The 27,302-nt window shown below is 43.8% G+C and overlaps 1 protein-coding gene across 6 annotated transcripts in view; it reads right to left on the bottom strand.

Annotated features, from left to right (window-relative positions):
* Positions 1 to 27,302, bottom strand: part of LOC140425238 (DNA topoisomerase 2-beta-like) — a 254,600-nt gene that overhangs the window by 171,631 nt on the left and 55,667 nt on the right. For all 6 annotated transcript variants that reach the window (XM_072509323.1, XM_072509327.1, XM_072509325.1 and 3 more), the window contains 2 exons: positions 22,840 to 22,985; positions 22,628 to 22,725 (listed from right to left, as the gene is read on the bottom strand). In XM_072509323.1, coding sequence (XP_072365424.1) covers positions 22,628 to 22,725; positions 22,840 to 22,985 — 244 coding nt within the window. The remainder of the gene's footprint in view (positions 1 to 22,627; positions 22,726 to 22,839; positions 22,986 to 27,302) is intronic.

Below are 27,302 nucleotides of genomic sequence, written 5' to 3' on the forward strand. Positions count from 1 at the left end.
CAAACCTAAGCAATTAATCAGCAAATGTTATGGCACTTTGTGTTCTAGATCCTGTGCGAATATATTAGAATCACTGTGGTCTTGGGAAAAAGACTTTGCAGTCAGTATTGATGAGGAGAACTGGGGTAACATGTGAGAAAATGCCAATAAATGCCAATAAAATGTCAGTCTGTAATCGAATAAAGGGTTCAAAATATTACAATGTCTGCATATTACACCAAGCTTGATACACAGGTTTGATCCCGATATATCTGCATTGTGCCAAAAGTGCAAGGTAGTGAAGGGAGACTACATGCACGGTGTGTTGTCCTATGTCAAAACTAAATTCCACTGGTCTGGTTTAAAGAGCTGAAGGAAATATTTGGCACGGCCTTAGAAATTGATTTTTTATCCCAAAATCTGGTGCTCCCAGATAGGAGAATTATTGACGCTAATGAAAGAAGGCTGTATAATATCCCAACTTTTTGTGGCACGGAACTTCAAAAAAGGTAAATCTCGTCGGTGTCTCTTAGTCAAGACAGGCAGAGAGATTTAGGAGTGAAATCCAGGGCAGCACAGTGGCGCAGTGGGTTAGCCCTGCTGCCTCACGGCTCCGAGGTCACAGGCTCGATCCCGGCTCTGGGTCACTGTCGTGTGGAGTTAGCACATTCTCCGTGTGTTTGCGTGGGTTTCGCCCCCACAATCCAAAGATGTGCCGTCTAGGTGGATTGGCCACGCTAAATTGCCCCTTAATTGGAAAAAAAAATGAATTGGATACACTAAATATATATTTTTTAAAAGGAGTGATAACCACAGTCTGATCTAAACGAACGCACAGCTGGCAATAATGGAAAAATTACAAGTCTGAGATATGGAAGAGGTCAGAGCTGGATGAGTACAGATCTTGAAGGGTTTCAGGAGGTAACAAAGACAGGGAGGGATGCAGCTATGGAAGGTTTTGAAAACAAGGATGAGAATTTTAAAATCAATGTGTTATTGAACTGGGAGTAAATGCAGGTCAGTGAGCACAAGGACAATAGGCAAATAGACCGTGGAGTAATATAAGTTTCAGATAGTAGCGTTTTAGATGAGGTTAAGTTTACAATGGGTATAAGGTGCGAGGCTGGTCAGGAAGAGTCTTAGACATGAACAAAGAACATTACAGCACAGGAACAAGCCCTGCAGCTCACCAGCCTGCGCCGATCTTACAACTCATTGCCCAAATGATCTGCATCTCTTCATTCCCCGTCCATCAGTCTATCAAGATACATCTTAAATGTTGTTATCATACCTGCCTCCACCACCTCCACTGGCAACGCGTTGCAGGCACCCCACTACCCTCTGCGTGAAAAACCTTCCCCCGCACATTTCCCCTAAACTTTCCCCCTCACCTTGGGCTGGATTCTCCATTTTTGGGCGTATGTCTTTTACTCCAGGAAAACTGGCGACAAAAGGCCACAGATTGCCCGTTTTGCTGGGGGCTAGCAGGCAGTTGTCGTAGAGCTCGCAGCTTCAGCTGCCGATACGGTCCCCCGCACTTCCGGGTCAGAGGCCCTGCATGCACACGGTGCCAGCCTCCAGTGGCTGCGCTGTGCTCCATGGTGGACTCAGCAAAATAGTGCCCTGGACCGGCAAATTAGTGCCCCATATCAGCCGCTCGCACGCCCCAGACCTCCCACACACATTGTTTCCAGCCCCGAAAGCCCCCCCTCCCCACGCCCTGCCTGTCGATTGGCCCGCCCCCGACTGAGTCCGCAGCCGCCACGCGAGGTTCCCGGACGGTGCGACCATGAGAGAACCACGCCGTCGGGAATTCGGCCGGTCAGCAACCGAACATCATGGGGCAGACCTCAGACAATGGCCTGAGGCGGTGGATACTCGGCGCGGCACATTCCACGAGTACACCAATTTTCGGGGCGGGGGGGGGGGGGGGGGGGGGGGGGGGGGGAATTTGAAAACTGCACTGCTTCAGATTTCAGTGCCAAAACGGATTCAACGCCCCGTCACCAAACATGTTTTCGGCATTGGGGAGCGGAGAACCCAGCCCCTTAAACCTGTGGCCCCTTGTAATCGAGTCTTCCATCCTAGGAAAAAGCTTCTGACTATTTGCCCTGTCTATACCTCTCACAATTTTGTAGATCTCAATCAGGGCTCCCCTCGGCCTCAGTCTTTCCAACGAAACCAATCCGAGTTTATTCAACCTGTCCTCATAGCAGACTCAATGGGCTGAATGGCCTCCTTCTGCACTGTAAATTCTATGATTCTTATGGACTGAACTCTTATGGACTGAACTGATCTTTCTACGCATCTTCTCTACAGTTGTAGCACTATATACACACCGTATACTTCGCCCGTTATCTATGGGTTTTTTTAATATAAATTTAGAATACCCAATTATTTTTTTCCAATTATGGGGCAATTTAGAGGTGCCAATCCATCTACCATGCACATCTTTGGGTTGAGGGGGTGAAACCATGCAGGCACGGGGAGAATATGCAAACCTTGGTCCTCAGCGCCGCAGGCAGCAGTGCTAACCACTGCACCACCGTGCCACTGATCCGTTATCTATTTTCATTATGTATCTTCATGTATTTATTGTATGTTCTATGTTTTTCATGTATGGAGCAATCTGCCTGGACTGTATGCAGAATAATACTTTTCACTGTGCCTTGGTACACGTGACAATAAATCTAAATCTAAATTATCACCTTCTGCACTTCAAGAAGCTAGGAACTGCTTCTTTGGACAAAGGTTCGGCACAACATCGTGGGCCGAAGGGCCTGTTCGGTGCTGTATTTTTCCATGTTCTATGTTCTCCTTTTCCCTAATGAAATTTGGAGGTCATTTTACCATCCTTATTTAATTTAATTTGTTTGTAAATGAATTTAAGGTCATATTTGTTTCTGGAGTATATTTTTTCTTGAATGCATTTATCCTGCATCCATAGCAATATTACTATTTAAAAAGGTGTTCTCACTAGCTGATTAACTTGTTCTCTGCTAATGGTCTCACAAATAATTGTTCTTTCCACCCTCCTCCCTCACCCCATTACCCCACTTCTCGTGCATCTAATTTAAATGATTTTCAATTGCTGCCTCAAGCCTCTTTCTTCCTACTTAGCTTAGAAGCAGTCGGTCTCTCCTGTACCAGTTCTTTAAATTTTGAAAGTGTTGCCAGTAATTTATGAATGCAGTATTATTCCTACACTAAGCTAACCACTTATCTAGATAAAGTTTTACAACATACCCCTTTCCCAAAAAGTACATGCCATACATTACGATGAATCCCGTATATTTGAGTCGAGAGGCAATTCTCACGAAATCGTTTAATTCTGTTTCACTCCAAGCTTTCATTTCTAGCTGTCTCTTCCTTCAGACATTTCATTTCTTTCCACACTGATAGGCAGAATCTGGTGTCAGTAAATGAATATGCATTTGGGTAGTTGCACACTCCATCCACCACTTCAGTTTCCTCATCTTTTCACAATATTCATCTCTACGACATGTTAATGTTGCCCTGGTTATGCAGCTCTTCAGCTCCAACCTCTGATTGTTCATTGTACAGGTCTAGTAATAGCCTGGCCATGTCACGAGTTTGTGATGATTCATATTTATCGGCCTAATAATATACATTTGTCCTCAAAATCCCCTGGCCTTTTGTCAGTCCTTGTAAATTCCTTCCTCACGATTGCCGTAGTCTACGACATGAATTTATTAGGGAGTAACTTTGGATTGTGTTCTGTAAGATGACCATTCTGCAGAGAGTGTGCTATAAAGTATAAATACATGGTGGGATTTTCAGTCATGTCAAGAAGTTAAAGGGAGGATGTATTTTCTGTAGTTATTTAGATGATGTTACCATTAGTGTATTTGTGACAGTAAAAGTCTCAAAAAAATGTAATATTTTGTGTGAGAGTTTGGCACTGGGAATTCAAATCTCTTTTTAAAAGATATTAGTCTCTAAGGGATCATAATAAGCGACTCAAGAACTTAGGATTTTTATATTTCAAACTGGAGGCGCGAAAATTCAGGATCTGATAAAGCCTGCCAAGTTTGTGAAGATTATGTAAAAAGCACAGAAATAGTTTTACTAGTTACATTGTAGCAAGATACATGTTTATGAATAATAATGGGTAAATTAAGAGGAAGCTTATTAAAACCATTTATACAGTAGGTGATTAGAACACATGGGATGCTCTTTTTTAATATGTTTTTATTAGAGTTTTATCATTTTTACAGATAACGCAGCAAACTTTCAAAACGCTAGTACAGTACAGAACAATTATTTCTGCAAACATAAGAACAGAGAAAGACAGGATAATTTCAAAACTATGGTCCTTAAGAACTAGTGCCTTTAATTGCACAACAGATCAATCAAAGAGTTGGGGGTAGGGGAAAGAGGTTAAAGCCATACAAACATTGTAGAATGAGAGGCAACATGGTTTTATGAAGGGGAGATCGTGTCCTACTGACTTGATCGAGTTTTTCGAGGAAGTGACGAAGATGACTGATGAGGGTAGGGCACTGGATGTTGTCTACATGGATTTCAGTAAGGCTTTGACAAGGTCCCTCATGGCAGACTGGCACAGAAGGTGAAGTTGCATGGGATCAGAGGTGAGCTGGCATGATGGATACAGAACTGGCTCGGTCATAGAAGACGGGATAGCAGTAGTAGGGTACATTTCCAAATGGAGGGCTGTGTGTGGCATTCCTCAGGGATCAGTGCTGGTACCTTTACTGTTTGTAATATATATATTATATGTACATATAAAAATGATTTGGTGGAAAATGTAACTGGTTTGATTAGTAAGTTTGCGGACGACACAAAGGTTGGTAGAATTGCGGATAGCGATGAGGACCGTCAGAGGATACAGCAGGATATAGATCAGTTGGAGACTTGGACGGAGAGATGGCAGATGGAGTTTAATACGGACAAATGTGAGGTAATGCATTTTGGAAGGTCTAATACAAACGGGAAATATACTATAAATGGTAGAACCCTTAAGACTATTGATAGGCAGAAGGATCTGAGTGTACAGATACACAGGTCACTGAAAGCAGATGGAGAAGGTAGTCAAGACGGCATACTTGCCTCCATCAGCCGGGGCACTGAGTTTAAAAACTGGCAAGTCATGTTGCAGCTTTATAGAACCTTAGTTAGGCTGCACTTGGAATGTAGTGTTCAATTCTGGTCACCAAGGGCGGCATGTGGCGCAGTGGTCAGCAGTGGGACTGCGGCACCGAGGACCCGGGTTCGAATCCTGGCCTTGGGTCACTGTCCGTGTGGAGTTTGCACATTCTCCCCATGCCTGCCTGGGTTTCACCCCCACAACCCAAAGATGTGCTGGTTAGGTGAATTGGCCTCGCTAAATTGCCCCTTAATTGGAAAAGAAAATAATTGGCTACTCTAATTTGTGTTTTTTTTATAAATTCTCGTCCCCACACTACCAGAAGAACGTGAAGGTTTTGGAGAGGGTACAGAAAAGATTTATCAGGATGTTGCCTGGTATAGAGGGCATTAGTTATGAGGAGAGATTGGAGAAACTTGGTTTCTTCTCAATGGAACGATGGAAGTTGAGGGGCGACCTGAAAGAAGTCTACAAGATTATGAGGGGCATGGACAGAGTGGATAGACAGAAGCTTTTTCCCAGAATGGAAGAGTCAATTACTAGGGGGCATAGGTTTTAAGGTGTGAGGGGCAAGGTTTAAAGGAGATGTACGAGGCTCGATTTTTACACAGAGGGTGGTGGGAGCCTGGAACTCTCTGCCAGGAGAGGTAGTGAAAGCAGATACGATAGTGACTTTTAAGGGGCGGCTTGACAAATATATGAATAGAATGGGAATAGAGGGATATGGTCCCCAGAAGGGTAGTGGGTTTTAGTTCAAACGGGCAGCATGGTCGGTGCAGGCTTGGACGGTCGAAGGGCCTGTTCCTGTGCTGTAATTTTCTTTGTTCTTTGACATCGCAAGTTGCACACCTTTCTGTATAATGAAATCAAGACTTGCAACATGGCTCACGGAAAACCTTGCAGGACTAGGTCAGACAGAGCAGAGCCTACAAATTATAGATAAGGGTCCCACACTCAACGGAATGTATCTGACTTAGAACGGAATAGTCAAGAATTCAATAGGAATACAATCCATAATTATTTTATGCCAATTTTGAATTGAAGCATACTTTTCACTAATCCAGGAATGGAGGATAATTTTCCAAGCTGCAAAAGTTGGGATGTTATACAGCCTTTATTATTTACCATTAATAATTCTTTTATCTGGACGACCCAGAATTAGGAATAGAGTATCAAATTCCAAGGCTGTGCCAAATATCCTCAAGCTCCTTAACTAGGGAACTTAAAAAGGAAATTGGGACATGAAAGGATGCAGGTAAAATAAAGAAAAATCCTAAATTGTTTTACATGTACATTAAGGGTAAAAGGATAACTAGGGAAATAGTAAGGCCCATTAAGGACCACAGAAGTAATTTGTGTGTGGAGCCGGAGGGCAGAGGGAGGGTTCTAAATTAATACTCTGTGCTGGTGTTCACTAGTGAAAGGGCCGGTGTGGGTATATAAATCAGGGAGAAGGACTGTGATAAAATTAAAGAAGTTAACATAGACAGAAAGGAGGTTCTGTATAGTCTGGCAGGCTTAAAAGTAGACAAATCTCCAGGGCCAGATGAAATGTATTCCAGGCTGTTGAGTGGAGCAAGTGAAGAAATAGTCGGGTGGTGGCAATAATTTTCAATTCTTATCTGGCTACAGGAGAGGTGTTGGAGGACTGGAGGATAGCCAATGTGGGACCTTCATTCAAGAAGGGAGAAACCAAAAAATTACAGACCAGTCAGTCCAACCTAATCAAGAACAGTCAGCATGGTTTTGTTAAAGGGAGATCATGTCTGACTAACTTGATTGAATTTTCCGAAGAGGTGATCAGGTGTGTCGATGAGCGCAATGCATTTGACGTAGTCTACTTCGACGTCAGCAAGGCTATTGTTAAGGTCCCACATGGGAGACTGATGGCGAAGATAAGAGCCCATGGGACCCAAGGAAATTTGGCAAATTGGATCCAGAATTGGTGGAGTGGCAGGAAGCAGAGAATGGTGGTCGAGGGGTGTTTTTCTGACTGGAAGCCTGTGGCCAGTGGAGTTCTGCAGGGATCAGAGTTGGGGCGTTTGCTGTTTATATAAAAATTTAGACATGAATGTAGGTGGGTTGATCAGTAAGTTTGTGGCCGATACGAAAATTGGTGGGGTGGTAAATAGTGAGGAACATAGAACATAGAACTGTACAGCACAGTACAGGCCCTTCGGCCCACGATGTTGTGCCGAACTAGTCTGAAACTAAGATCAAATCAACCTACTCCCAATCATTTTAGTGCACTCCATATGCCTATCCAATAACCGCTTGAAAGTTCCTAAAGTGTCCGACTTCACTACCATACCTGGGAGTGCGTTCCACGCCCCAACCACTCTATGAGAACCTACCTCTGACATCCCTCCTATATCTTCCACCATGAACCTTATAGTTATGCCCCCTTGTAACAGCTACATCCATCCGAGGAAAAAGCCGCTGAACGTCCACTCTATCTATCCCTCTCATCATCTTATACACCTCAATTAAGAGGATAGCCTTAGATTACAGGAGGTTATAGACGGGCTGGTCACATTGTCTAATCAGTGGCAAATGGAATTCAATCCGGATAAGTGTGAGGTGATGCACTTGGGCAGGACAAACGGCCAAGGGAATACGTGATAAAACAGCAGGATCCTGGGAAGCACAGAGGATCAGAAAGACCTTGGTGTGCATGTACACTGGTCCCTGAAGGTAACAGGGCAGGTAGATACTGTGGTTAAGGCGGCATACCGCCACAACCAGTCGATAGCAGACACTACCTCCCTGGCCCTACATTCATCCCTGGAGCATCTCGACAACAAGGACTCCTACGTCAGACTCCTAGTCATTGACTACAGCTCCACCTTCAACACCATAATCCAAGCCAAGCTCATATTAAAACTCTATAACCTAGGATCTGGCTCCTCCGTCTGCAACTGGATCCTCGCCTTCCTGACCCACAGTCCAAAATCAGTAAGGATAAACAACAACACCTCCTCCATGATAGTCCTCAATATCGGGGCCCCACAAAGCTGCGTACGTAACCCCCTACTACACACGCTATACAAACAAGACTGTGGCAAAACTTGGCTCCAACTCCAGCTACAAGTTTGCTGATGACACGACAAGCGTGGGTTGGATCTCGAACAACAATGAATCAGAGTACAGGAGAGAAACAGAGAACCTAGTAGAGTGGTGCAACAACAACAATCTGTCCCTCAACATCAGCAAAACTAAGGAGCTGGTCAGCTGACTTCAGGAAGCAAAGTATCGTACATATCCCTGTCTGCATCAATGGTGTCCAGGTGGAGATGGTTGACAGCTTCAAATTCCTAGCTCAGCACATCACCAAAAATCTGTCCTGCTCTACCCATGTCGAGGCTACGACCAAGAAAGCACCCATACATCCTCAGGAAACTGAGGAAATTTGGCATGTGGCATGTGAGAGTACCCTTACGAAATGGGTGTTTATAAATGGGTATGGCTGTAAATATCTGTAGTGAGAGTACCTTTAAGAAATGGGTGTTTATTACTGCAGTGATGTCAGAGAGTGGGTGGAGCTGGGCTGTGTCAGCTTTTTACTTTCGTTTTAGGCTGTTTGCTGCAGGGTGTGTTTTAGTTTCGCTTTCAGAGTAGGATAGCTGCAGTCACAGCCAGAAGGTGGATTAGAGTCTCTCTCTGTAATCTAAAGACTGTAAATCGATCCTGGTGATTTAAAACTAATAACAGTAGTGACTTTAACCTGATGTGCTTCTGGTAAAAGGTGTTTTAAATCTTATGGATGTTAAAAGGAAAGCTTAAAGAATTACTTAGTGTTGTATTCTTTGGAGGTTGTATTTGAATTAATGGTTGCTAAGATGTTCACTGTATGTTTTAAAAAGGTTAACTTGAGTTCATAGTATAAACATTGTTTTGCTTTAAAAAATACTTTTCCATTTCTGCTGTACCACACCTGTAGAGTGGGCCGTGTGCTCCCCATACCACAATCTATTAAAAGTTGTGGGTCAGGTGAACTCCATGATACACTTTGGGGTTCTCTAAACCTTAGCCCATAACAAATTGGGGGCTCGAGGGGGATAAAAGTTTATCTATTGGATTGGCTTAGTGAACTTAAAGACAGTGAGGAGTGAGCATGTTGTGGTTGCTTTTCAGGTGTGGTATTTCAGTTTAAGTAGGGAGTGTGTCGTGGATATTGGCTCTTTCAGAGGCTCTGAAGTTTTGGGGGTGGAGACGGTCACATGCAGTACCTTACGGACAGAGACTAAATGCAGACTGTTAGATTTGGAAAAAACATTGCAGCTAACATTACCTGACAAAATGCGAAAAGATGAGGGAATTATGGCGGTGGCAAAGCATTTAAAGTTGCCTGAGATACAGTTTGACTCATTGGAAATGGCAAAGATTCAGTTCCAAATTAAACAAATAGAACATGAGAAAGAATTAAAGCAGCTTGAATACGAAAGAGAGAGAGGAAAGAGTGAAGAAAGGAAAACAGAAAGAATAACCCTAGCAGAACAAATAGAAAGAGAAAGGGAGATACAAATCAGGGAAAAAGATAAAGAGAGAGAGTTTGAACTTTGGAAACTGGCCATGAAACATGAGTCAGTTAAAATTGGCAGACGTAAAGGGAAACGTACAGTTGGATGATAGTGATGAGGATAGTGAGAAAGAGAGTCATAGTCGAAGGCTTGGTGGGAATCTATTTAAATATGTCCAAGCATGGCCACGGTTTGATGAGAAGGAGGTAGAAGACTTTTTCATTTCATTTGAGAAGGTAGCTAAACAAATGAAATGGCCACAGGACATGTGGGTATTACTGATTCAAACAAAGCTGGTCGGTAGAGCTAGTGAAGTGTTTGCATCACTACCGGAGGGGGTATCTGAGACGTATGAGGAGGTGAAAAAATCCATCTTAGATGCATATGAACTAGTGCCTGCAGCCTACAGACAAAGGTTTAGAAATTTAAGGAAAGAATTTGGTCAAACATACATGGAGTTTGAAAGGCTCAGAGTAATTTTGATAGGTGGATAAGGGCTTTGAAAATAGACCAAACATATGAAGCTCTCAGAGAAATTATACTTTTGGAGGAGTTTAAAATTTCAATTCCTGGTGTAGTGAGAACTCATGTGGAAGAGCAGAGGGTTAAAACTAATGAGATTAGCAGCAGAAAATGGCAGATGATTATAAATTAGTTCATAAATCAAAGCTTGCTTTCCAACATCAGTTTCAGCCTGTGAGGGATAGAAACTGGGGACATGAGAAATACTCAAGTGGTAAAAGTAAAGGTGACCTGATGGGAGATAATAAGGAGAGTGTACCTCAGATTAAAAAACAAATCCAGGAGGGTGGAAGATACATGAAAGGTTTCAAATGTTTTCACTGTAATAAACTAGGCCATGTAATGTCACAGTTTTGGTGATTGAAGAAAAGCACTGGGGAGACTGATGTGGTAAAACAGGAAAAGACAGTGGGTTTGTGAAAGTGGTGAAGGAAAGCCCAAGTGAAGCGAAGGAGGTGCAAAAGATTGTACAGCCTGATCAAGAAGTGATTGATAAGAAGGTGCCAGATCTCTTTGAAGAATTTACTTGTGTGGGTAAAATTTACTCATGTGTATCAGGAGGAGCAAGTAAAGAAGTCACAATTTTAAGATATACAGTAGCTAGTCATCCTTTAATGGTAAGTGATGAGGAGTTATGTAGTCTGGGAAGAATATTGCCAGAAAAGGTGGTAATATGTGGAATTCAGGGTGAGAGGAGTTGTGTTCCATTGTATAAGGTAAGGTTGGAAAGTCCAGTGAAGAGTGGTGAAGTGGTAGTCGGAGTAATAGAGAAACTATCTTGTCCAGGAATACAGTTTATCTTGGGTAATGATATAGCTGGATCGCAGGTGGGAGTGATGCCTACTGTGGTGGATAAGCCAGTGGAAAACCAGACAACTGAAGTGTTGAAGGACGAACATCCTGGGATTCTTCCGGTTTGTGTAGTAACAAGTTTGCAACGTCATAGGTTAAGACAATAGGAGAAATCAAAGAGCGAAGATGAAGTGGAAGTCCAATTATCAGAAACGATTTTTCATAAGATGGTAGAAAAAGAACAAGAACAGGTGGAGGGTGAGGCGGATATTTTTAGTTCAGGAAAATTGGCGGAGTTACAACAAAAAGAGATAGAAATAAAACCGATGTATCAGAAAGCATACACGGAAGAGGAATCTGAGTGTATACCAGTGTTATTACCGTAAAAGTGATGTCTTGATGAGAAAGTGGAGACCTTTACATAGGCAGGCGGATGAAAAGTGGGCAGAAGTTCATCAAGTAGTATTGCCGGTAGGGTATAGAAAGGAGGTGTTGCGACTTGCACATGAGGTACCAGTGGGAGGTCATTTGGGAATAAGGAAAACTCAAGCTAAAATCCAGAAACATTTTTATTGGCCTGGATGACATAAAGATGCAGTTAAATTTTGTCAATCATGTCACACATGTCAAGTGATAGGGAAACCTCAAGCAGTGATAAAACCAGCGCCCTTCATACCCATTCCAACATTTGGGGAACCTTTTACAAAGGTCCTAATCGATTGCGTAGGACCGCTTCCTAAAACAGAAAGTGGGAATCAATATCTTTTGACTATAATGGATGTGTCTACTAGGTTTCCAGAGGCCATTCCAGTACGTAATATTACAGCTAAAAAGATTGTGGAGGAGTGACTTAAATTCTTTACTAGATATGGACTACCCACAGAAATATAATCGGATCAAGGATCAAATTTTACTTCAAAGTTATTCAAAGAAGTAGTGGATAGCTTAGGAATAAAACAATTTAAATCAACTGCGTACCATCTAGAATCGCAGGGAGCGTTAGAAAGGTGGCATCAGACATTAAAGACAATGTTGAGGGCGTATTGTCAAGATTATCCAGAGGATTGGGATAAAGGAATTCCATTCGTACTGTTTGCAATTAGGGATACACCTAATGAGTCAACCAAATTCAATCCTTTTGAACTAATTTTTGGTCATGAGGTAAGAGGACCACTTAAATTGATTGAGGAAAAATTGGTGAGTGAGAAATCGGAAATTACATTATTGGATTATGTGTCAAATTTTAGGGAATGATTAAATAGAGCAGGTGAATTGGCTAGACAACATATAAAAGTTGCACAAAATGTGATGAAAAGGGTAGCGGATAAGAAATCCAAAGTTCGTAGTTTTGCCTGTGGAGATAAAGTTTTAGTATTGTTACCAGTGGTAGGTGAACCTTTAAAAGCAAGGTTTTGTGGACCTTAACAGATTGAAAGGAAATTAAGTGAGGTGAATTATGTGGTAAAAACACCAGATAGAAGGAAAACTCACCGTGTGTGTCATGTGAATATGCTTAAAAGGTACTTTGAAAGGGAAGGAGAGAAAAAGGAGGAGGTTTTAATGATTCTAACTCAAAGTGACGAACCAAATCCAGATGACTGTGAATTTGACATACCTCAAATTAAATTGGAAAATGAGGATGTTCTTAAAAATTGGGATAAATTGGTGAGGTACCTTCCAAAGGAAAAATAAATTGACATGGGCACGTTTGTGGAGATAAATTGGGAAGTGCTAAAATGGCTATACATGATGTAGATGTGGGAAATGTTGTTCCAATTAAACAACATTCATACAGACTTAACCCTTTAAAATTGGCACAGGTTAAAAAGAGATTGAGAGTATGCTTAAAAATGGCATAATTGAAGTGGGTTACAGCCAATGGAGCTTACCCATAGTGATGGTACCTAAACCAGATGGCACCCAACGGTTGTGTGTGGACTATAGAAAGGTTAATGCAGTTACAAGAATAGACTCTTATCCTATCCCACGTTTGGAGGATTGCATTGAGAAAGTGAGGCAATCAGCTTTTATTTCTAACTGGATTTACTTAAAAGTTACTGGCAGGTACCGTTATCCGAAAGGGCGAAGGAGATTTCAGCTTTTGTGACTCCAGATGGTATATACCAATTCGAAGTTATGCCATTTGGCATGAAAAACGCCCCAGCCACATTTCAACGGTTAACTAACAAATTAGTTTCAGGATTACCCAATTGTGCGGTATACATCGACGATCTGGTAATTTTCAGCCAGACATGGACAGAACATTTAAAACATCTGATGGAGTTATTCGATCGATTTCAGGAGGTGGGTTTGGTGATAAACCTAGCCAAAAGTGAATTTGGAAAAGCCCAAGTCACTTTCCTTGGCCATACAATCGGACAGGGTTGAATGGTCACGCGGGATGTCAAACCAACAGTTATTGAGGAGTTTCCGATACCCTCATGACGAAGACGAAAGGAAATAATGCGAGTTCTTGGCATGAATGGATTTGATCGAACATTTGTGCAAACGTTTTGAATCGTGATTGCTCCACTGATGGACTTGCTAAAGAAACATTGAAAATTTCAATGGACAGCAGACTTTCAACAGGCATTTAACTGCCTGAAAGCTGTGATAACCAATGCTCCGGTGTTGGAGAATTGCAAGGGACTCTGTGATCAGATTGAACGAAAGTATCTGACACTTTACAGAGAAATGCAGAGACGTAGAGAAATGGACAGATGGTGCAAGGACCTTCTTGTTCAAAGAGATTGTCAATCGAGAAGGATTTCAATTGGAGGAAGAAAAAAGAAAAAAAAAATGGACTATATTATTATACCCGTTTGCGTATGTTGTTTTTTGAAACGAAAAAGTATATTTACTATGTGCATTTCTTAAAGGATAATGAAAAGGTGAAAAATGAAACCATCTTGAAGTTGATGGGGTTTTTTTTCTGGGGGGGGGCGGTGTCATGTGCGAGTACCTTTAAGAAATGGATGTTTATAAATGGGTATGCATATAAATATCTGTAGTGAGAGTACCTCGAAGAAATGGGTGTTTATTACTGCAGTGATGTCAGAGAGCTGGTGAAGCTGGGCTGTCTGTCAGCTTTTTACTTTCATTTTAGGTGGTTTGCTGCAGGGTGTGTTTTAGTTTCATTTTCAGAGCTGGATAGTTTCAGCCACAGCCAGAAGGCGTATTAGAGTCTCTCTCTGTAATCTAAAGACTGTAAATCGATCCTGGTGATTTAAAACTAATAACACTAGTGACTTTAACCAGATGTGCTTACAAAAGGTGTTTTAAGTCTTATGGATGTTAGAAGGAAAGCTTAAAGAATTACTTAGTGTTGTATTCTTTGGGGGGTTGTATTTGAATTAATGGTTGCCAAGATGTTCACTATGTTTTAAAAAGGTTAACTTGAGTTCATTGAATAAACATTGTTTTGCTTTAAAAAATACTTTTCCATTTCTGCTGTACCACACCTGTACAGTGGGCCGTGTGCTCCCCCATACCACAATCTATTAAAAGTTGTGGGTCAGGTGAACTCCATGATACACTTTGGTGTTCTCTAAACCCTGGCCCATAACACATGTCCATACTCACTCCTCCCAATTTTTACAGATGCACTCTATCTGGCTGCATCACGGCCTTTTATGGCAACTGCTCAGCCCAAAACCATAAGAAACTACAAAGAGCCGTTAACACAGCTCAGTCCATCACACAAACCCGCCTCCCATCCATTGACTCGGTCTACACCTCCCGCTGCCTTTGAAAGCGGGCAGCATAATCAAAGAGCCCTCTCACCCGGGTTATTCTGTCTTCCAACCTCTTCCATCGGGCAGGAGATACAAAAGTCTGAGAACACGAACTAACAGATTCAAAACAGCTTCTTCCCCTCTGTTAACAGACTCCTAAACAACACTCTTATGGACTGAATTGATCTCTCCACGCATCTTCCATACAGAGTAGTACTACACTCCGTATGCTTCACCCGATGTCTATGCCTATGTATTTACATTGTGCATTTATCGTATGTCCTATGTATTTCATGTATGGAACAATCTGTCTGGACTGCACGTAGAACAATACTTTACACTGTACCTCGGTACACGTGACAATAAACCCAAATCCAAATATGGTATACTTGTCTTTATGAGCCAAGGCATAGAGCTTTAGAGCAGGGAGGTTATGCTTGAACTGTATAAAATGTTGGTTAGACCACAGCTACAATATTGTGTGCAGTTTTGGAATCCACAATATAGGAGGGATGTGATAGCACTGGAAAGGGTGCAGAGATTTATCAGGATGTTGCTTGGACTGGACAGTTTTAGTTATGAAGAGAGATTGGATAGACTGGGGTTGTTTTCCTTGGAGCAGAGGAGACTGAGGGTTCGAATCCCGATCCTACGTCACTGGTGTGGAGTTTACTCATTCTCCCCGTGTCTGCCGTGTTTCACCCCCTCAACCCAAAGATGTGCAAGGTAGGTGGATTGGCCACGTTAAATTGCCCCTTAATTGGAAAAGAACTAATTGGGTACTCTAAATTTATACTCAAAAAAAGACTACTTAGGTTGTGTTTTTTGATCAGCACAGACACGATGGGCCAAAGGGCCTTTTCTGTGCCATAGAAAACAACCTCTATGATCCAAGGATTGAATCTTGATACAGGACCATACATAGTGTATGCAATCACCCTAGACTACCAAACACGTTAGGCACATCGGAGAAATAGCAGGATCAAACTTGTATCTTGGTGTAATGTGCAAACAGTGCAATATCTTGAACTGGATTTCCTTCATTCTGTTACAAACCAAAATTGTATTGGCATAATCCCATATATTACCCCATGTCCCCACCTCAATGTCAGTTGCCAAGTCTCTTTCCCCAAGACTGCGAGATACCCAATATACTCACAGGATCTAGAACACAAGGTATCACAAAACGTGCCAATTAACTGTTTAAGCTCCACAGAAGTCAGGATTTTTTCCACTGGGAAAATAAAAGTGTCAAGATGCATAATTGTCTTGTTCAGGATAAAATCTCCAAGTTGCAGATACTTAAAAAAAGGGGTTTCTCGGAATGTAAACTGTTGGCATTGCTGCTCAAAGAATGACAAGGAGGCACCACTGAACATATTTCCCAGCCTCTATTTCTCCAATAATCGAAGCCATGGTTCATAAGACCTGGTGCGAAGTCTGGGTTGCTCTGAATGGGAGAGAGTGTGGAAGTCAGTTTAAATCTCCCTTCTAATTGACGGATCATCCTCTGCACTTTAATAGTGTTAATAATTATAGGATTCTCATACCTAGCAGAGCACAATTTAAAGTCCCCTTAAAACAACAAGGCCTGTAAAGGAGATACTAACTCAATATCAAACATAATAGACGAGGGATCCTTTCTAACCCAATCCCTTTTGAAGCTAATTCGAGAGGCTAATTGGTCCATTCTAATATTTGGCACTCCCAATCCCCTCTGAGAACCCGAGAGCTGCAACTTGACCAACTTCAAATGAGGCTTCTTTTTATTCCATACAAACAAGCTGATCATTCCAGTGATCCCCTTTATGAACTTGGCAGACAATATGGTTGGCAACATCTGTAAAGGATCGAGCAATCAAGGCAACACATTAATCTTAATCAATGCAATCCTACCCAGCCATGATATCAGTAGGGAAGACCAACGGATCCCACCTGATAGACGCAATCCACTGAGGTAAATTAGTCCAGTGGAGTAGCCTAAAGAAAGGAGTAATTACAAAACCCAGGTAGGTAAAAGCTGAAGGGGACCACCTGAAAGGGAAATTAGCAAGGTGAGCGGTCTACCTTTCAACCCTTCCACAGGCATTGCCTCAGAATTGGTAAAATTAATCTTAGAACTGAAACAAATGCCAAATCTATCTATCGCATCAATAATAGTAGGAACCAAAATTGACAGTACTACAAATTAGATGGCTAGGTTGTCCTGTAAAATTCTACATCAGTGGCTCTCAAACCTTTTCATCCTCAGACCACTAGGCCTCTGCAGGTCCCACCTCATGTGCTTTTGCTTGCTACAACAAAAAAATAATCAGAATTAATGGGAAGAATGACACTGCTTTCACGGAGGTGATGTTCAGTTCTGAGCTGGAGAGCTTCAAATTCATGTCAGTCTCCATGTTCAGCCAGTTTCTCTTCTTTGTTTTCAGCCCCACAAGTAAATTGAATCTCATGGTTATATTTAGTTTTTATTCGTTCTTGGGATGTGGACATCTCTGGCTGGGCCATCCCTAATTACCCTTGAACTGCGTGGCCTCGCTAGACCATTTTAGTGGGCGTCAGTTAAGAGTCAACCACATTGCTGTGTGGCTCTGGAGCCACATGCAGGCCAGACGGGGTAAAGGCGGCAGATTTCCTTTCCTGAAGGGCATTAGTGAACTAGATGGGTTTTTACGACAATCGACAATGGTTTCATGGTCATCATTAGACTTTCAATTCCAGATTTTTATCGAATTCAAATTTCACCATCTGCCATGGTGGGATTTGAGCCCAGGACGCCAGAGAATTACCCTGGGTCTCTGGATTACAAGCCCAGTGACAATACCACTACTCCACCACCTCCCTGGAAATGTTGTTGGAAATGGCAGCAATTGCTTCAGAGCTGCAGTGGCAAGTACAGAATACTTGAAGCGCACATGGAATCAAAAGTCCATCAAACCTTTCTCCATAATACTTTTAAGAATCACTGTTTTAAAATGATGATTCTATGAGCTAGTACCTTTCAATCATCTGTCATTACATTGATTCAATTTTAGAATTCCTAGTTAATGTAGAAGTTTACAAACTGGGCTTGGAAGCAAATGAAATTTTTGTCCATAAACTTGAATATGCCACATGCTGCAAATACAATGTTTTCAAAGACTGTAAAACAAAGAAGGGTGACAGGGACAGAAACCTCGGTAGGACGTTCATTTTCACCACTTGGACCTTCTCCGCCAGTGTCAGATGTAGCGTATCCCACCTCCTAGAATCCTCCTTTACCTTCTCCACCAACTTTGTTAAGTTTCATTTGTGCATCTTTGCCCACTTCCCCGTCACTTGGACCCCCAGATACCTGAACCAATCTCAGGCTACCCGAAATGGCAACACCCCTAAATTGGCTCCCTGACCTGCCTCGTTCATTGGAAACATCTCGCTTTTTCGCACATTCAATTTATAGCCAGAGAAGGTCCTGAACCTCTCCCATAATTCTCCCCGGACTCTCCAACAGGTCTGAGACTAACAGCAACAGGTCGTTTGCATACAGCGACATCCAGTGTTCCCTACTCCCTTTGTAATCCCCTGCCACTCCCCAAGGGCTCTATCGCCAAGGGCTCTATCGCCAAGGGTTCTATCACCAGCGCAAACATCAGCGTGACAGCCTCGTTCCTCTATGCAACCCGAAGCCCTGTGAACTCATCTCGTTTGTACGCACACACGCCAAACTTCAGCCCAAACCTAAACCGTCCCAGAACCTCAAACAGGTACCGCCACTCCACCTGGCCGAAAGCCTTCTCCACATCCATAGATACCACTACCTCCGGTACTCGCCCCCTCGACGGGGTCATGATCACATTTAGGAACCACCTAATATTACTGGAAAGTTGCCTACCCTTCACAAACCCCATTTGGTCCTCTGCAACCAACCCCGGAATGCATCCTTCCATCCTCCCCGCCAATAACTTAGCCAACACTGTCACATCTGTATTCAACAGTGATATGGGCCTGTATGACCCACACTCTAACAGGTCCTCCCCTTTCTTTGTAATAATGTGATTGTCACCTGTGTCAGTATCTCTGGCAGCTCCCCCTTCTCCAGCAGTTCGCTAAACGCCCCCAATTAATGTGGTGCCAACTCCGTCGTAAACTCTTTATAGAAATCCGTCGGGTAACCAACTGGCCCCAGGGCCTTCCCCGACATCGTCCCTTTTCTGCTCTTCATCACCTCTTTCAGCCATAATGGCTCCTTCACCCAGCTGTGACAATTCCAGCCCGTCCAGAAACCGCCCCATATCCCTTCCTCGCCCCCGGTTCGGCCCTATACAATTTTTCATAGTACTCCCTGAACGCTTCATTTATCTTCCCCGGCTCCGACACGACCTCCTCCTTCCCAAACCATACTCTCAGGGTTTCTCTGGACGTGGCCTGCCTTCTTTCTCTCCATGTGTATACTGCACGCCTCTCACCCCTCGCAGCTGCCCAACAGTGTTTCCCATAGTCAGCCTGTCGAACAGCCCCTACAACTTCTTTCTCTTCAGCAAACCCTCCACGGTGGGGGCCCTTGAATATTCCCCGTCAACCACAACTATCTCATCCAATAATCGTCCATACTCCTCTATCCTCCTCCTATCTCCGTGGGCCTGCACAAGTTAATCTCCCACCGAACCACCGCCTTCAATGCCTCCCTGAATGTGGCCGCCAATACCTTCCTATTCTGGTTCAGTTCCTCGTAGACCTTAATCACCGACCGCACCTCATCGCAGAACCCCTGCCTGCTAAAAGCCCCGTGTCTAACCTCCATCCTGACCTCTGTTCCTGCCTCGAGCTAAGTCGAACGTCCAGTCAGTGCGGTCCCTGGTCAGAAATCACGATTCCCGCATACCCCCCTTACAAACTTATTGCCCCTTAACAAATAATCGCAACAATAAAATCCTCACCCGAGAAGAAAAAAGTCCCCCACCCTCTGGCCCCCATCTTCCGAACTGCATAGTTCCAAAACCTCCATCTCCCATCAACGTTCAGTTCTCCCCCAGTTTATGATCTCTAATAAAGTCATTGGCCTCCTCTGGGGTTTCGAAATAATACTCCCGGCCTTCAAAAGTCACCCACAGTTTCGCTGGCTACAGCACCCTAAACTTGATCTGCCTTGGATAGAAAGCTGCCTTGGTCCTGTTGAACCCAGCATGCCTTTTCGCCAGCTCCGCTTCAATATCCTGATAAATTTGGACATTCTTTCCCCCCCCCCCCCCCACCTCTTCACAGTTCTGCTTCTTCCTGGCTCACCGCAGGATCTTCTCCATCTCCGCAAACTTGAGGAGTCTCACAATCACCGCCCATGGTGGCCCCCCGCTCTTGGCTTCTGCCTTAGAGACCTGTGCGCTCTCTCCACCCCCTCCGCCACTAGCCCCGCCAACATCCTTGAGATATATCTCGTAGCATTCGTGCCTAGCACAACTTCAGGCAGATTCTGCCTTCTAGATCTATTTTCCTGCTACTCTTCCTTTGCCCTTAGCGGCTGCAAAGGTCCCCCAGGAGCCCCACCTTCACCTCCAATGTCACCACCCAATCACTGCAGTCAGACATCACCCTCTTCATCGCCCGGATCTGCGATCCCTGTTCCTCCAAGCACTTCTCGCCTCTACATCGAACCTTTCAAGGGTGCTACCGCTCCTTCGATTGCCTTTGCTCGGTCTTCCTGTATCTCCTTTTGTTGCTGGCAGTACTCATTTCTGATGAACGCCATCAACTGGTCCATCTGGGGTTTTCCAGCATGTGAAAACCTTCCCCCTCTGCCATCTTTGCAATTGTGGCTGCGCCACAGAGCTCTTCCAGTTCCTTGGCTAGGTCTTTAACTTTCTTCTGCCGGGTTTGATAACCAGCAGACTTTCTTCTGCCGGGTTTGATAACCAGCAGACATGCTACTCCCTGGCAGAACTTCTCCTCCACACCTTCAGCTACACTTTCCCATCAAAATTCTCCAGTTTACAGGTAAAAAGAGCTCAAATAAATGCATTTGTGTGCCACCACTCACTCTATTGCCACCACCGGAAGTTCCACCCGTTTAATACGTAAAAGTACCAAGAAATGTTATTCTAAAATAAAAACTATGAAGGTTGCTGGTATACATGACAAAAGACCTGATCACTCCAAGTAAATTAATCATTAAACAAGTGAAAATTAATTTCTGAAGCTGGGTAAAAGCACAGAAGTTTTCATTTTTAAAAATAAATCTGTTACAATGACATGCTTTCAAGGGCCATGTGAGAACAAGTTTGTATAAATAATAAATATCAGATTGGTTAAAAATATTTAGAGTCAAAGAACGAATTCCCACAAGCAGTTAATCGTACTTGCTATTTACAGGCTCAAATCTTCAGGTGATAAAGCTACTAAGGGTGCTGCAAAAGCGATTAAACTCAGCAACAGTCATAAAAGGACAATAGGTATATCTGCCACAAAATAGAGAAACACGAAGTTTAAACCAAATCTATTGCTCCTATCACGTAAATATAATGAATTCCAAAAATGTGATCCTTCATGCCATATTCAGTAAAGTTAACAACTTATTTTTACTCAAATGTTATGATTACCCATTATAAAAGGTACCCCTTATTGTTTGGAAAGGGTTTGACCCAAGACTAAATCAAGTTTCATCAGTAGCTCAGTACAGAACCTGGGTATCTATCTCATGTTTCCGGTAAGGACTGGTACTTAGTGATTTGGTCCCATAATCAAAGCTATACAAGTATGGCAGTCATTTGAAATTTACTGAGAAAGTTTCATCCAGGTCAAAATACATCTCCTAAAAGGTGATTTCTAGATCAGCACTTATATTGTCTTTCATAAGAACCGTCCTGATCCAAAAGTTACATCCTTGCGTTTCACATGGAGGTTGGCATCAATCAGAATCAATATATTGCTAAGATGACTGCTACAGAAGAGGAAAAAGGTTGTGCTGAAGGCAATTTTTACTGTGACCCTAATTACTCAATTTGAACAGATGTTGGATGGCACAGGTTGACTGCATATCCTGAGATCAAACAGGTTTCTTTCTGCCTAAAGAGTTTGCATGTATTTTTAAGAAATCTCTACCGTAGGAGATTACCTGCTCAGCTTGTAGTCATTTTAGGGCTGCTACTTTCATATTTAATTTGCTGAAGGTACAGGGCTTCACTACATAATAACATAACTGCAACTCAGACAGGAGAAGACAACTTATCCACATCCTTCCATGCTTTTATAATAACGAATGCAAGTTGAACAAGTGAATGAACAAAGGGAATGGGAGGACAAGTGAAGGGAGGTGAGCAAGCAGGCAGGCACAGGGGTTGCAGGCTAGCGGTCGAGAGGGGGTGCCAGCAAGCAAGTGTGGGGGGGCACCGGCGAGCAGGTTCAGAAGGTGCCAGCGAGCGGGCACAGGGGGGATGTCAGCCAGCAGGTACCAGGGGGGCACGAGCACGAGCGAGCAGGCGGGGGGGGTAGCAAACAGGCACCGGGGCAGGGGGGAGAATGAGCAAGCAGGGGAAGAGGGCAGCGAGCAAACTATAAAAAGGAGACATGAGCAAGCAAGTGAAGGAGGCGATGGGCAAGCTAGAGAAAGGGGTCGGCAAGCAAACTAGGGACAGGGGGACGAGTAAGCAAGAGAAAGGAAGTCAAACAAGCAAGGGAAGGTGAGAGCAAGCAAAGAGAAGGCTGTAAGCAAGCAAGAGAAGGGGCAAGCACAAGAAAAGGGTGCAAACAAGTAAGAGAAGGGAGGGTATGAACAAGCAAGGGTGAATGGGCGAGCAACCAGGTGTGAAAAGATAGAATGTAAAAAGAGTTGCGTAAAGTGCAGTAGAGGTTAGAGAGAATAAAGCAGGTGATGAACAATTTGTATGTGAATGAATGAATTTCTTTTCAATTTCTAAATTGGGAAAATCGTATTCTTAGTTCCATCTCTACGTAATGGATGTGGCCTATAAATTGTGGCATACCTGTTTAAAACTGTTTTTGTATTCCTTGCAGGCTGTTTCAACTGTAAACTTGATACTAAAAATGTTGCAGAGTTTAGCACCATAGCCATTTCTTCCACCTGCAAAATGCAAAAGATATCAGTTTTCCTTCAACAAAACTATAGGGGTCAAACCTCTCAAAGGTTGAAAAAATATTTTTGAAAATTAAAATGTAATGGTGCACTCTGTCTTACCCGTGACTTTCTTTTCATCATCATCATAGTTACTTGAGGTTAAGAGCTGCCCAAAAATCAAAGCAGGTACAAACACTTTTTCTACTTTGTGCTCCACTACTGGAATGCCTTTGCCATTGTTCCAAATACTAATGATGTTGGAATCCCTTAAAAAGTACAACAGACATATAAACGTGCTTATCTCTTTCAAGTCAAGGATATCAATGATTTATTAATCTTACTTAATAACTTAGCAAAGAAAACTGCATTTTTTCTTATTTAAGGCAGTAAACTAATATGTTAAAAACACACTCAAAATGTCTTTTGTAGAAACAAACACAAGGATCCAAGTTTTGAAGAGGGGTATTATTAGTCCTTCAGCTACATATGAAACCATATTAAAAGTTTCTATGTAACTCACAGGCATCAAAATAAAATTCTTCTAAAAATTACAGGACTTTGCCAACACCATTGGTCCTTATTGGCATTCAAAAGGAACAGAACTACTCATACATAAACAAATCCATAAAATGTTGCAACACAGATGGAAGTCATTCAGCCCACCATGCCTCTCTCTGCCTGCTCTTGGAAAGTCTACTTCCCTGGAGCCCAGAATTTTTTAGAAAATTATAATCGAAAATTCAGAAATATTCAGCATCTGCGGAGGACAAAAACCATATTCAGGTCAGTGACTTTTTACCAGAACTGCAAAAAATTAGAAATATAATGGTTTTAAGCAAGTGAAAGTGGGAGAGGAGTGTAAGGTGTTACAAATGCAAGGTTTATAAGATAATTATGTTTTGGACTGTCTCTTTAATTCAAGGTAAAGCTGAGCAGTGCATTTAAACAGGAGGGCAATTCAGCTAATGGCTGGCTGAGACTTCCTTTACAAATTGGAACATTAAAAAAACCTGCAAATAGAGATCAGAAGTTAACACCTGAACCAGATAGTTCATAGACTGTGCTAAAAAGTCAAGACCTTGGTGCCGGTGTAATGTCCAGTTTTAAAGAACAAAAAGGAATTTCTGAATCAGGAAGGGAAGAAGCATGACAGGGAATTTCTTTTGGGTTTAAGGTACTCACCTGTTGCTACATGGCAGCCAGAGGGAACTTGGCAAAGTGAACCAGACCAAATCTGGTCTACAATTTTCTAACCAAGGACAAGGAAAAGCTGTAAAACCTACTCAAAATGAGAAAGGAGATTTGCTGCGGCAAATGACAGAAAATGAAACTACCAGCAGTAAAATGCACGATCATGTTGAGAAATATTGGAATTTTAACAATTTATTTAAACTGAACTTCAAATCCTAATTCTCACATGAGATTGGGGTATGACAGCCTTATAAAACAGACTGTTTAATGGTGAAATGCGACAACAAGAAAAATATTACTACTAATAATAATAATAATCTTTATTATTGTCACAAGTAGGCTTACATTAACACTGCATTGAAGTTACTGTGAAAAGTCCCTAGTCGCCACCATCCGGCGCCCATTCGGGTACACAGAGAGAATTCAGAATGTCCAACTCGCCTAACATGCCTGTCTTTCGGGACTTGTGGGAGGAAACCAGAGCACCCGGAGGAAACCCACACAGACAGGGGAGAATGTGAAGACTCCACACAGCAATAACCCAAGCCGGGAATTGAACCCGGGTCCCTGGCGCTGTGAAGCAACACTGCTAACCACTGTGCTGCCGTGCCGCCTGCATGTAGTAAGTTAGTTGATCAGGTGTTTACAATCTTATGTTTTGGTAGTGTTGAAGAAAATTATTACTGCAGAAATCATTTTCATCTTTTGGGGAGAAAATGAATGTGAAGTTAATAAGATGATGATGTTTTGGAGTGTCTCTAATTTAAAGTGATGTAATGAAGAGATCATGTGATCTGCTATGATTTGTGTGCTATAATGTAGGTGTATGCAGCGTGAGGCTTCCAGTCACGTTAAAACATTAATAAAGGCCATCTCTGAATTCCGGTGGCGTCCATGGAGTGACTGGTCACACATTTGGCAGCTCTGCTCGTGGCGGTTTTTTCAGTCCTTTTCCCTGGGAACAGGGCGGATGTTTTGGTGGAAAATGGTGTGGAGGTGGTGGAGGAAAGTTATACGCCACTGGTGGAGTCAGTGGATGAATTCGCAGACCAGAAATTAGTCGAGACGGATGGAACTGCTGGAGCAAGAAACTCTTTGTGCGACGCAGGGGAAGATGGCAGAGGGTAAAGGGTCGGTCTTATCAGCCCAATAGTCAACGGAGCAGCTGGTGTACTTCCTGAATAAGAGGTTTAGCCAGCAGAGAAGGGAGGTTCAGGATGACCTGGCGAAGGTGGTGGACCCACTAAAAGCAGGGATCAATCGGGTGGAGCAGAGGCTGGAGACCCAGAGCCAGGCGATCCAGAAAGTGGAGGAGGCGGGGGGGGGGGGGGGGGGGTATAAGGATCAGCTTACCTCATTTGCGGCCGAGATTGGGATGATACAGGAGACCCAGAAGCAGCTAAAGGAGAAGGTGGAGGATCTGGAGAACCGCTCACAGAGACAAAATTTAAGAATTGTTGGGATGCCAGAGAACATCGAGGGAACAGACGCTGGCTCACATGTAGCCAAAATATTTGAGCAGTTGATGGGGGAGAGAGACTTCAATCGGCTGCTGGAGGTCGACTGGGACCATAGGGCGCTGATGAGCAAGCCGCAGGCGAATGAGCCGCCGAGGGCGATGGCGGTGAAGCTCCATCGGTTTCTAGATAAAGAGAAGACCTTGTGGTGGGCCAGGCAGACAAGGAGGTACTTGGGAAGGTAATGAGCTCTGGGTATATCACGACCTGGGTGCGGAACTGGCCAAGAGGAGAGCAGGGTTCAACAGAGTCAAGACTGTCTTCTTCAAGAAGGGGGTGAAGTTCGGGATGCTGACTCTGGCCTGCCTTTGGGTGAGTTACAATTGCCGTGAGCATTATTTTGGTCTGCCAGAAGAGGCAACGGATTTTATGAGAGACAATGAACTGGCAGGAGAGGGAGGACATTGAACTCTGGAGGAAATGTGAGAAGTGGGTCCTCTCTGGCTTTTTGTTCTTTGTTTTTGAGAGGATGGTTTTGAGAGATGTGGGTCCTCTCTTCTTTGAGGAGTTTTTGTGGGGTTCTGTGGTGGGATGCTGGAGGAACATGGGAGGGTGAGTGTACCTTTTTCTTACTTTATTGTTTGTTGCACTATGGAAGTGTGCGAGCGGGGGGAGGAGGGAAATCAGTTGGGGGGGGGGGGGGGGGAAAATCAGTGGGGGGTAGGATGTTTGGCACCACGGGCGAGGGTTGCCAGGCTAGTTGAGCGGGCTAGTTAACGGGAGCTCAGTGAGGGGTGAGCAGGTGGTTAGAGTGTTAGAGGGGGATGGGACTGTTGTTTTGTTTGGGGAGGGGTGGGACTGCTGACAAAGGTAAGGCTGTTGTGGCATAGTGGGGAAAGAGTTGTGACGGTGTCACCCGAGGACGGGCCTAGAGGGTCGTGTGAAGCGGGCTGGGAGCTGGCCCAAGGGATATGGTTGATCAGCAGGGGAGGGGGCGGGGAGGGGGCGGGGAGGTGCCCCCCCCCCCCTATCCCCCCCCCAAAAAAACGGGGTGGTCACATGGAACATGAGGGCTGAATGGGCCAGGCAAACGGTCGCACGTGTTCGCGCATCTGAGGAGCTTGAAGGCGGAAGTGACCTTTTTGCAAGAAACGCATTTGAAGATCGGGGACCGGATTAGACTACGGAAAAAGGTGGATATGGCAAGTCTTCCATTCAGGATTAAATATGAAGATGCTGGGGGTGGCGGTGTTGATAAATAAGAAGGTGGCGTTTGAGGTGGAGAATATAGTGGCAGATCCGGAGGGGGAGGAAGGTTTGTGAAGATGAGCTGGAAATCGGAGGGGATGCCAGTGGTCTTGGTGAACATTTACACCCCAAATTAGGACGATGTTGAATTTATGAGGTGGGTGTTGGGGAGGATCCCAGACATGGACTCGCACCGGTTGATTATTTTTTTTTGGGGGGGGGGCACTTTAATACGGTCATTGAACCAGAATCCGAGGTCGGGGAGGGTGTCGGCAGTGGCGAAGGAGCTGAAGGGGTTCATGGAGCGCATGGGTGGTGGGGGGTAGATCCGTGGAGGTTAGGGAGGCCGAGGGCGAAGGAATTTTGTACTTCTCCCACGTACACTGGGTGTACTCGTGGATCGATTACTTTGTGGTGGATAAGACTCTGCTGGCTTGGGTGGATGAGTCGGGATATTTGGCGATTATGGTCTCAGGCCACGCACCTCACTGGGTTGACTTACAAGTGGACCGAGAGGGGGGGGGGGGGTGACAGCGCTTGCAGTGGAGATTGGATGTGGGTTTGTTAGCATATGAGGAGGTGTGTGAGTGGGTGAGGGCTGCCGTTTGGGGCTATGTGGAGCTGAATGACATCGGTGAGGTTTCTGCAGCCACACTATGGGAGATGCTTAAGGCAGTGGTCAGAGGG

Source organism: Scyliorhinus torazame, chromosome 6 (assembly GCF_047496885.1).
Source record: "Scyliorhinus torazame isolate Kashiwa2021f chromosome 6, sScyTor2.1, whole genome shotgun sequence".
Lineage (NCBI taxonomy): Eukaryota > Metazoa > Chordata > Chondrichthyes > Carcharhiniformes > Scyliorhinidae > Scyliorhinus > Scyliorhinus torazame.